Here is a 12,534-nt window from a genome sequence, read left to right on the forward strand (position 1 = left end):
CAGCGTGCATGAGATCTCCAGCTTAGATTTCTGGGCTCTGACTCTTCCTCCCCAGACCAGAGGGCATTGTCAGTGCTGCACAGACTGTGCACGTAGCCCCTCTGGAAAGGCAGACCACCATTGTGACGTGCTGCTGCAACACCCCATGTCCCCATAGATACTGGGCTCCGAAGGGAGTCCCATCAACTCCTCAGATGAAGGAAGGTGTGCAAAGCACAGCCCTGAGAATGGCTGAGAGCCAGAAAGGAGGAATTAAAGGATGCTCTGGAGAGGATTCCCTTTGTTTCTCCTAACAGAATACATCCCAAAATGGCAACACTAAGAATCTATCTTTAGCAGTTCTATAAATAACTGTTTTCATTATCAGAGGGCTTCATAAAATGTATCTAATCCTCCCAATACCACTGTGTGGAGTCAAGTAATATTATCCCTATTTAGACATGGAGAAACTGAAGCAGGGAGGTTAAGTGACTGGCTCAAGGCTACAGAAGGCGTGAATGACAGCAGGGACTAGAACAGAACTCGAGAGTTTCTGGCTCCCATACTCAGATCACAGGACCAAGCCTCTCTCTAGTGAATGATGAAAACAACAACTCTGAAGGGAAAAAATATAGGGTTTAGAATGGCAAGTCTACAACAGCCCATGCACTGCAGTATATTAATGCGATCTGTTAAGAAATCCATTTTTACTGAGGAAACAACCAATCAGATTTAACAAGCTGGTGGAACTTTCATACCATTCGACAGTTTCCTTTTAAAAGAAGATGTCTTAGATCTGCTTGTGGGTGACCATTCTCTTAAACTGCTGATAACAGAATTCTCCTCCTCTTCATTTGCCAGCAAAGAGTTCCTGTACCACACTAACGGGTGCCATTCATCTCCTCTGCAAGATGCTGGCTCTGTTATATACCTCTGCAGGTAACTGTACCTGGGGAAAAATGAGAAGTATAAGAAAAATCAAAGTCTCTTCTGTAGCTATCTAGGCTAGCCCTTCCTACGCTTGGTTTTTTTCCCCTCTGCTCAGTAATTGGGGAGGCAGAACCAGATCCATCAAGCAACAGAAAGAGGGAGGGCCTGGCTCCCCCTTCCAGGAAAACAAATCGGTGCGTGTGCTTCCGAAGCTGAAAGATTGCTCAGAACATTACAAACAACGTTTGATTCCCAATAATTACAGAGCCACATCCATCTTTTAGTACAATTTCCTACACTCTAGCACAGGGAAAGTAACGGCTTGTTGCTGCTGCCAGGAAGCAATTTACTGGGTTGTTCTCTTGCAAGATAACCCCTCCCCAGCAACTGAAAGGTCTAGTCCTGCCTCTTCAACGGCAGAGCGGAGGGAAACCCAACTGAGAGGCATTCCCTTTGATTTAACAGCAAGACAAAATGTTGCATCAGAACGCAGAATTAGGAACGGGGGTGGGGGGGAGGGGCTCAATCCCTTCAAGCTACAGCTCATCACTTCCAATCCAGCCAGCCCTGCTAAACCAGATCTCACATTAGAACACACACACCGTGAACATTTTATAAATTTTAATACAAGTAATTATATAATAATTATTTTCATAATTATAATTTTATATTGTTATTACTACTCTGATTCGGAAGGCAGCCTGGAAAACGGCCTGGAAAATATAAGAGCTTTTATCAAAACAAGAAAAAGACAGACCTGGGAGGACAACTCAGATGATTAGAGTCATGCATCCTGGAGGCAATGGTGACTACTGATTATGCAATATGTTGGTTTCAAACAAGTGTGTATTGTAACTAATATTTTAGGATCTAATTCAACTTCCACTGATGTCAATGGAAACACTCCTATTTTCAGGGATCAAGCCCTTAAGCACTGTTTTTTATGCAATAAATTGTTTCTAGGTATATTTTGTGGCAAACACCAACTGACAAGTAAAGTATTTTACCACTAAACTCCATATACTTAGAACATGTTGGCTATACTCCCTTTCTAACAAATGTCCTTATTCTCTGTATCATGTGTTATAGGTGCATTCACAAATGTTATGCAGGTCTGTACACCAGCCCTGTGCCTGATTAATAATAAAAATGAAAATAACCAGATGTTTATTTTCAAAAGTTCATGTTGACTTAAAACATTCCATCCTGTAATTTATGGTGCAACTAAACCTAAATATTTCTAAAAGGAAATATAATCTCCAGACCTTGCAAGGCATTTTGAGCCTCCCAAAATAGAAGCTGTTACTTTACAAATATGGCTTGAATGTAGACTTGTAGATAAAATTGCAATTTCCCCCTCCTTACAAACTTTATTGTTTTTCATTTATTTCCAACATAGGTGGGCAAGTCAAAGACAGCGGAAGATAAATTCTAGGAATGTTGCTTGCTTGGTTCCTCACAAGAGTGGTCAAAAGATGAGCAAACCAGTAGTAGAGATATTCCTGCTTTCTTGGAATTTACCCGCTTGAAAAAAATTAGACACAGCCTTGGAAAATCATCATGAAAATTTACCAGCCTGCCCATCCTGCTGATGAAATATTTTCCTAAAACAAATTGGTAAATGATTAACAGGAATCCACCTGGGGGGGAAAGATCACCACGTGGAAGAGAATGATTGCTTATACCAAGTCCACATTGTGATGGCGGAGTTAAACAGAAGTTTGTGGAAGGTACAATCTAGTGGTACACACAAGAGATTCTAGCTGGCAAAAATAGAAAGGGTAATTACTACTAATTATCGACTGATCAAAAGCAAACAGAGGTCACAATACGAAAAAGGGAATCTGCACACTGCACATTACATTTTTATTTCTTATGCATTCTATGTGTAACTGAATCCTGAATACATTTTGTTTGTCACAGATTAAGAGTGGCATGAGGTTAAACATTTTACCACTCTTAATCCTTGGCATACACGAGTCATTTCAAGCTCTCCATGAAAGATCAGTTCTAATTGAACCCAGGCTGATGCTATAATCAGTAAGCTTAAGAATCCAATAGTGAGCAAGTTACACATGGCATGGCAGGATGCAGGCAGCATGCTTTTTCTCCTACTTTCTGCCTGGTTTCTTCTCTGTCATGAAACTTTATCTATTGGCACTATTGTAAATTGCCCAGAAATTCACCATCGTTTATTCATATTTAATCATAAGCATCCAAGTCTTGCACGATACTTGCTTCTTTGAAAGTGCAAGAGGGGTTTCTTTTATTTTTACTGATTTTACAAGTCAGATACATAAAAAACCACAGCTGCAGAAGTCAAAGTTGGAGTTCCACTGACTAAGGAAGAAAAGAGAAGGAATGGAACAGAAGGAACCAAGGGACAGAAAGGAGGAAGGAGCTCCTGCGGTACCAGAGATAGAGAAGAGCAGAGACTGAGGAAGCAGGGTCTACGGGTTTGACTACACTTAAAACGCTGCAGCAGCGCTGCTGTAGAATTTAGTGAAGAGATTACCTATGTGGAAGGGAGAGTTTCTCCCATCCATGTAGGTACTCCACCTCCCCGAAAGGAGAGACGTCTCCTGTCAACATAGCACTGTTTACACCGGGGTTAGATCAGTACAACTGTGTTGCTCAGTGGTGTTCTGACTGGATTTTCCACACCCCTGAATGACGTAGTTATACAGACATAAGTTGATAGTGTATACCAAGCCTAACGGATACAATCATGTTCCTCTGTACTAGGATACAAAATAGCCAGAGCCACAAGAACAAATGGCCCGGTGTTATATTATTATTTTTTAATATTTACATTACAATAGCACCCAGAGGAGCCAATCAGAACCACAATCCCACGCTGTCAGGGACTCTACAAAGACACACCGAGACATTGTTCCTGAAGTGAAGAGCTCCATGCGACACATTTTGTACCAGAATCCTCAGAGAACTAGTCTGCCCCAGTCATATGGATTGTGGTTTTGGCTCCTTCCATTCCATTGTCACAGTATTAGCTCGATCTCAACCTCTTCTGCTTTGCTCGAGTACAGAACTGAAATAACACTTGAAACCACCCGTAAAAAAATGTTCTATTTGCCCCTGCCAGCGAATGTACCTCCTTCCCTCATACATAATGTTAACACCATTTTCCCCCGGGGCCTCTCTTTTTTTTTTATTCGGTTGTAATTATGGCTAAAAACTAGATTGGGTATGTAGATGCATGATCCCAAAAAACTGCTAGCATAGACTGAAACAGAGAAGAAATCAAAACTGAAAAAGTGTCCAATCATCCACACTTCTGATGGGAAACCAAACAGATTTCCAAAGTCGACCAGACAGAGAAGTGCTTGAGCAATTCTTCCAACAATGCAGATCAAGCGATCCATTATACAAAGATACACTGTACAAAACTATCTATGACAAGTGTGTGTAAGTGATGCATATGACACGCATCATCTAAGTTCGCTTGTCTGGCAATAAGCAATGAAGGTAACTTACACTAATCTTTTGTCAGGCTTTAGTAGCTTATTGGAGAATTCACTGATGATTAACAGAAAGTTTAAATTTGGAGGCAGGCATTTCCCTTCCACTCCAGCAGCTCCTTGAAAGGCAAATTCAATCCCTTCTCTATTAGAGGGGAAAAAATAAAAGGGACAAGGTAATTTAACAGAGAAGAAAAACAAAGGCAATGCCATGGACAATATATGGTTATGTGGAACATACTTGTGTATCATGGCTACTGATTCTCTGGATTTCACCTGATCCCAGCCAAATGTCAGTGAAAAGCGACGAGCAAGTTCTTTAATGTTCGTGAAAGAAGAATCCATGCTGTTGGTACTACCATGGGTTTCTGTATGTTTCTGAAACAGCTGCAAAACCACAAACACCAACATGTAAACTTCCAGGCAACAAAAGCACAAGAAGAACACATCAGCCATACAATACTTACCTCGTGTAGAGAGAAGCCTTGCAAACGAAATGGACAAGTGCAAAACAAATTCATTTGCTGAAGAGTCACACTCACTTGGAACAAATCTTAGAGGTTTGAGCACTGCATGGGGAAATATCTGCAAAGGATGTCATTCTGTTTAGCAGGTAGGATGCCCTCCCTACACCCATAGGCCTCTAATCCTGCAAAGTGATGAGTGCCTTCAACTCCCACTGAGATCAGTGGATCTGGTCAGAGGGCTTAATCTCACCCTGAGGGTTAGAGAAAATCAGAGCATGGATACACAACGGCTAGTTTTGAAAGAGAGGCAGCAATGCTTGCCCATGTAGTTGAGGGCAGGACTGAGCCAACAGAGAGACGCAGACCTTATTACCAATTTTTTTTCTAATAGAACATGTAAGTAGTTTGTTCCCGTCGACCTGCAAATTGTGAAGGTCAACCAAAGACCAACCTGGGCCAGTTGTCTATGTGATATGTAACAGGCTTTCTGACTATGTGGGCAGAATATATGTGGCCAAATGCAGCTCACCCTCACTTTATCTCATATTTCAGGGGTTGGGTCATGGATCTAAGCTCTGGGCGAAGTGTGTGAAGTCAGCAGAGCTCATGTATCAGTCACTCTAGGAGGAGTCTGTTCTGCAACTTAAGAGTATGACAGGGATGCTGGGAGAACAGATGTCTATGAGGAAACCAGGCTAGAGCAGTTTCTAAAACAGATTATCGGGCTCAAGTCTGCTATAGCTATAGCAGAGTTGGTGTAACTAGAGGAGCAGGGGGCATCATCACGTGTGTCCAACTTCTTCAATAAACATCTAATTTAAATTCTCTAGTCAAGCATGGAAACAATGGGGGCCTGATCCCAGAAGGCACTGACCACCTCTGGAGAAATGCCAGCCACCCCCAATTTCAGTGGGAGTTGAGGCTGTTCAGCACCATGTAGCCAGAGGCCCTTAATCTGTGTCTTGCAACACAAGACATGTGCCGTATTCCATGAATATTAACAATCCTAAAAGATCAGGTATTTGGCAAAAAAAATAATTACGTTTTTACTCTTAGGCCAAAGGGCTCATAAGGTGCTTTGACAATGAAAAGCACTTACATGCACTCAAGAAAGTGACTTTTTTCACTACCTATTTAAATTAGTTTGAATAACTATGACAAGGTACATAGAAAATTATAGTGTGGGCCTGGCTTTCATTAGAGTCCCTTTCCTTCTGCATCACTCTTACCTGCTGCAGGCAGAGAATCAACGTCCTGGCACTCTGGATTTTGTTGTTATGCCTCGTCCTGCTCAGGGTTTCTTTAATTATATCTCCAAAATCATTGTAGGTCTATTAGTGCAAAAAAACGTAACAGAAACATCACTACCTTACTACAGCTTTATGAATACACAATACCTGGGGGTACACACTTGATACCCTGGAAAAACAGAGACTGCTAAGAAAAACTGAACAATTCATAAAATATTCCAGATGCTAGATATCTTGCTAAAAGGAACTTTTTGTACATGCTTTCACAAGGATAATTTTATTTATGCTCCTTTGTAAAGTACTGTGAGATCTATGAATGAAAAATAGTTAAGTATTATTCTGACAGGAGTACTGAATCTGTTAGTTGGAAACAGAATATGGAGCTTTTCACACCTAACCACTGATTCACACCCAGCCCTGGCCACGTAGAGACCAAGTGTCGTCACCAGCTGAAACCACTCATTTCACTCAAGTTTAGAGTGATCCTAGTGACCAAGTGTACAGAAGCCAACGAGTTAACGAACGGGGAACTAAATTACCCTGTCTCTTAGTAATCATTCATTTCTACTCTGAGGTACATTAGCAGAGCAGTGGGGAGAATCCTGCACTGCTACTGTTCATTTCTGCAACTATTTTGTGCATAAAGAGATGACTCTGGCCTCCAAGGCTGCTAATCCAGCACCTTCCACAAGCACTAGAGTCACTATAATGGCGTAAATCCATTTTCAAAGCTAAGTGTTACCTTCATATAGTGCTTATAGATCTCAGCAGCCGCAGACATCTCCACCACAGTAAACACAATTAGCTTGCAATAGACTGCAAGAAGACTCCGCCTCCTGTGCAAATCATTCAATTTGTAGCTCTCCTTTTCCCTCTCCTCCTCTTCTGTCAAATCTAGGGAAATAAGTATGATGCTAAGGCTTTGTTCTAACGTTTTACTCAATGTATTTTATTTTTAAGGCCAACTTTAACCCGAATAACACAAACTCAGCTGTTCAGTCAACTCTCTAAATAACAGACACTATCCTTTCCAAAGGATATAGGTTTATTACCATTTCAAAGATCACAGCTGATGACAGCGCAAGCTACTCATTTGTATATCCTTTCTATTCTGATCTTTGTAAGGATTTCACATTTCTACCCGCCAGAATCTCCTTGTAAGATCCTGGCTATAGCTGTAGGACAGGACCAAAACACAGAACAAAAACCAAACACATATGACAGAAAAAGACCAGCGAACCATATCAACATCTTTTCCTTAAAATAAATCAATGCCAGCACCCCAGCACTCAATGCATGAGTAACTCCACGGAAACAAACCAGTACACACAGCCCATGAGAGAAGAATTCAGTTGCAAGTTTCCAAGTGGTTATCAACACTGACATTTGACATTTACTTAGCGTGTACACTCTCTGGGGCAGGTCATTTTGTTCTTTGTGTGTATAGTGCCTAGCACAATGGGATCCTGGTCCATAACTGGGGGCCCCATGATTACTTCAATGCAAATAATAATAAATTTGGGAACCAATTGCTTTTACGGTTTTTGCCAGCCTGGTTGCTGGAGGTGCTTGGAGAGAGTTACCTGCAGAAGGAAAGCCTGGGAGGGTTAGACTCTTGCCTGGAGTGAATTCTCCCTCCTCGCTGCCAGAAAGGTTCCGGGATCTCTGGCCTAGGAATCCCATATGACCTGTTTCTGCCTCTCAAACCCAGCCTCTGGCCTAGGAACCAATGAGAGGCAGGTAGGCTGACCAGGAGTAAATGACTGTCAGGGTTAGAACTGACATCGGGCAGCTGCCAGATAACACAGGCCAAGGAATCGCTCCTGGACGAAGGAGTTTGCTGAGTTTATTGTAGGGGCAACAGTAAGACAGTGAGTTTGGAGGGGGAAGTTGGGACCCTTTGTTGGGAGGACTGAGGAATTGAAAATATGTTTCTCCTCATGTTCAGTTCTTCAGAGCAAGTTGCTGGATGAGTATCATAGAACTGTAGTCCTGGAAGGAACCTCAAAAGGTCAGCTAGTCCAGCCTTCTGCACTGAGGCAGACCAAGTAAACCTAGACCATCCCTGAGAGGTGTTTGTCTAACCTGTTCCTAAAAACCTCCAATAAGGGGGTTCCACAACCTCCCTTAGAAGCCTATTCCAGACCTTAACTACCCTTATAGTTAGGAAGATTTTCCTATTATCTAACCTAAATCTACCTTGCTGCAGATTAAGCCAATTACTTCTTGTCCTACCTTCATGGAGAACAACTGATCACAGTCCTCTTTTTAACAGCCCTTGACATATCTGAAGTCTGTTATCAGATCCCCACTCAGTCTTCTTTTCTCAAGACTAAACATACCCCATTTTTTCAACCTTTCCTCAGAGGTCAGGCTGTCTAAACCTTTCATCATTTTTGTTGCTCTCCTCTGGACTCTCTCCAGTTTGTCCACATGTTTCTTAAAGTGTGGTGCCCAAAGCTAGACGCAGCACTCCAGCTGAGGCCTCACCACTGCCGAGCAGAGTGGGACAGTTACCTCCTATGTCTTAGGTTCAAAACTCCTGTTAATACACCTCGGAATGATATTAGCCTTTTTCACAATTCTTACTCTATTTGTGATCCACTATCATCAGTGACAAGGGCGTGGGTGGGCGTGCCTAGTGGTCCAACCAGGAGTCTGGCCTAATGGTTAGAACAGTTCTTGGTGCCTAGGACCAGAGGTCAGACACCACAGTAAGAAATCGGATGAGAGGAGTTAGAACCAGGTTACCTGGAGTGAAGCAAGGCTGGATCCAAGGCAGGGTCCCAGGCAAAAGCAGGACTGGAATAAGGCTGAGAACAAGGTGGGAGCAGGGCTGAAATCAAGATGGGAGCAGGGAGCTATCGCAGTTGTGGGCAAATGGTTTGAGTAGCCACTGAACTGTTGCTTAAGAGCTCATCTGCTGACCCTTCCAACTGATCAAGTGGTGTAGCCAATAAGGCAGCCTACGACAGGCCCGCTGCATTCATTAGGGTGCCCAGAGACTGGCTCTGTTGCAGGCCCCAATGCCTGATCCACTATAACCCTCAGATCCTTTTCAGCAGTACTACAACCTAGCCATTTATAACCCATTTCGTAGTGGTGCACTTGATTTTTCCTTCCTAAGTGAATTTCATCTTGTTGATTTCTAACCAATTCTCCAATTTGTCAAGGTTGTATCGCCGCATTTTTGGTGCCATAAAGAATTAGCAGCATCTTTTCAAAATCATTCACAACAAAACCTAATTTTTGCATTACTATTCTAAATCTGTTTGAAAATGATATAAGAGCAGCAAATACCATAATACTTTCTGCAAAATCAAACCCTAGTTTGATGGCATGGAACTATTATACATCAACTGATCCACAGTTCCTCACCTAAAATCCCTCCAGGAACGTGGTTAACAGAATAAGTCTAAGCCATTAAAATCTATCTCAGGATTTTACAGTGCTACCTATCAATGTACTATGTACCTCAGCCCCTTCCATATAAAAATCAATTAGCAATAGCTCCTCTGGTAAAGTCACAGCAGACATAAATCTGTGTACACTAAGTGATCCATTTTGTTTGTATTCATATGCTACAGCTCTATTTGTAAAGAAATCAAAAAAATTAGCAGCCCCTCAGCCTGGCAATGTCAAATGCTGCAGATGAATGACATCAGAAAATGTTAGTTTACTTCCTTGCTAAGGACAGTGGCTGACCTTTGATTTCTTCTTTCTCCTCTGTGAAAACATGATCCTGGATAAACAAGAGCATTTTTGACTGAAGGGATGTGCTGGGAAGATACTGAAGGACTCCTACAGCTTCATCTTCATGTGAAGATTGGTGACTCACAATCATCAGTAAATCACAGAGTATTATGAAGGCCTGTAACATACACACATGCCAAACAAGGATTTAGAAATTTGGGGAAAAGCTGTCAGAGCAATGATATTTTTTCATCTCCATTATCAACTATTATTCCTACAAGACCAAAGTTACATTCTCAGCAATTAAACCCATTTTTTCAGCATTTATAAACAAATGAGAGCAGTAAATACATTCATAACAACAGTGAGTGTAGTGATTGTTAAAAGGAGAACTGCAAATGCAAATATGAAAATTCAATTTACTTCAATAATATGTGCTGAAAGTGCCCTGCCAACTACCCAAGTTAGAAAGGGCATTCATAGCACATCAACAACATAAAGAGCAACCTTTTGTTTCCTCTGCCACCACCCATTTAAGGTTCCTTCAGTCTCACAGATTGCCAATTCCCAATCCAGAGTGACACCACAGCACACACCATGCTGTGACCTCAGTTTATATAATTAGGTTAATACATTTAGTCTTCAAATCACCTGACAAATATTAACCCATCCCAACAACACCTTTTCAAGGTAAATTTTGTTATCTCCACTTTACAGATGGAAAAACTGAGGGAGTCAATGGCAGAACTGCAATTAGAACTCAGGAGTTCCTAGCATCCAGTCCTGTGCTCAAACCTCTAGACATCATTTGTTTCTTCCCTCCTCAGTGCCAGAGACCCACATTATAGCCCAGAGGCTGGGAAAGTTGTCGGGGGAGGACAAAAGTTATATTACATTGTGCATTTTAGTAGTCTTACCATTATTTTATATGTAAAACTTAAGTATATTTTGCAAACCCTTACAATATATTTTATTAATGAAGAGCTGGCTACATCAGCTCAAGGATTTTACCAGTGGTAGCATTTAGCACAAGTTATTGTTGAGGAGAAAAAAAATCTTCCTATTTACATTTTCAGTTCAGTTTTAATTAACACTGCAACTGAGACTTAGCCCCCAGTCCTGCAACTGGCTCCATGCAGATGCATTCCAGTGCTTGCACAGCACGCCGTGGTAGTTCAGTGTTCTCATTAACAAGGACACCACTTATTTTGAAATAAGACTTTTAGAAAGAAAAATAAATGAAGAAAAAGAGTTAAAGGAGGAGTGAGCAAAACACACCATTAAACAAACAAGCCCCTACAGAGCCACTGACCTTTTCACTTAAATCTTTATCTTTATGGCTGAGGTAGCATGCACAAATCTGGCAGAAAAATCTCAACTCTCTGTTCAATGCCAAGAGAGTCTCCTAAAAATTTATGAAGGAAAAAACAAAGATTAGAGAAATGATGGGCATGGACACCTAGCCAAGGACAGGAGTAGAGCACCAAGACATGTATATCTATTGAATCAGTCCCTAAATGGTTAGCACCCTTCTATCACTTCTGATACATCAAAAAACAAAAGATGCCAGTTCCATGTCAGTATCTTCTACAAAAGAGGAAGAGGACAGACTGAAGAAAGCAGCACTACTCAGTGCAACCAGAAATCTCTAGATAGAGAAACTACACTGTTGTTTTCATTTGCATGTGAATCAAAATGTAGGAGAGTTCTCATTCTTGTAATTTAAAACTAAAACACCCCATGAAGTGCTTAGCATGCTTTTGGTGCTGTGTAATATCGATTCATAAATAATAATAATAACAGAAAAGTGATGGTCAGATTGCCTAACACTTTCCCCGGGCTTTCTTCCTGCATGCCATAGTGCACTAAACACAAACAAATATATGTAAAGACTGAATTCTAAGGGTTTTCATTGAATATTGTATTTTCACTGGTTTATGTTTAGCAAGCAATCCTTGTCTCCACCATATGCCAGAATTCAGAAGCACAGAACTTTTCACTGAACACAGATGAGCACTTGTTTAATTTAATTATGCCCTTACAGAGATTTTAAAAAGTCTCCACTTTTCCAATATTAAAACTCAGGAGAGATAAATGCCTAATCCGAATTTGGTATCTCCAACAAAATGTTCACAGCATCATTTTGGGAAAGCTTGTCTCTCCCAGGCATCAAAGGACAACAAGTGAATGTGAACCTTTAAAGTGCACCACTTGGTTTCAGAATTATTTGCACTGGCCAACCTTGGAAGATGACCTCTCCACAACTGAAGCTAGCTGCCATAAGAGAGCAAAGTATGTGCACTGTAGAGCTGGTAGGATCATCTGCAAATAAAAGTACATATCTTTTAATAATGCGAAAGGCTTTGTAGTGAAAGCAAAGAATCAACATCTCATATTCTGTATGCTGCTTGTACAAATATTTCTGCAGCATGAGACATTTAGATCACAAAACCAGATTCAGGAGGTTTGCAGGCAACTAAGCATGACTTCCTCGGAACCTTTGTCTCTGGATTAAGTTCCTGATTCAGTAAAGCATTAAGGCTCATTGACTTCAATGCAGACTAAGCACACGCTTAAGTGCTTTGTTAAACTTGCACTAAGTATTCATGGCCAGTGGAGGCTATCAGCCTGTAATGTTGAGCAGTATTTCTACCTCCAGCAGCGTTAAAGCTGAACAGACAACTTGAGGTTTGTAGTTCAGATAGTAGTTAAGGCTACGTTTTAGTCAGGGGTATT

At 41.3% G+C, this 12,534-nt stretch overlaps 1 protein-coding gene across 2 annotated transcripts in view; it reads right to left on the bottom strand.

Annotated features, from left to right (window-relative positions):
• The window catches only part of LOC128825879 (cohesin subunit SA-2-like), a 92,772-nt gene that overhangs the window by 11,819 nt on the left and 68,419 nt on the right, over nt 1-12,534 (bottom strand). For both annotated transcript variants that reach the window (XM_054008737.1, XM_054008729.1), the window contains exons 24-31: nt 12,040-12,120; nt 11,111-11,203; nt 9,811-9,976; nt 6,848-6,999; nt 6,085-6,186; nt 4,630-4,775; nt 4,405-4,533; nt 738-928 (exon numbers count right to left, since the gene is read on the bottom strand). In XM_054008737.1, the coding sequence (XP_053864712.1) occupies nt 738-928; nt 4,405-4,533; nt 4,630-4,775; nt 6,085-6,186; nt 6,848-6,999; nt 9,811-9,976; nt 11,111-11,203; nt 12,040-12,120 (1,060 nt within the window). The remainder of the gene's footprint in view (nt 1-737; nt 929-4,404; nt 4,534-4,629; nt 4,776-6,084; nt 6,187-6,847; nt 7,000-9,810; nt 9,977-11,110; nt 11,204-12,039; nt 12,121-12,534) is intronic.

This window comes from Malaclemys terrapin, chromosome 1, assembly GCF_027887155.1.
Source record: "Malaclemys terrapin pileata isolate rMalTer1 chromosome 1, rMalTer1.hap1, whole genome shotgun sequence".
NCBI classification, from domain to species: Eukaryota; Metazoa; Chordata; order Testudines; family Emydidae; genus Malaclemys; species Malaclemys terrapin.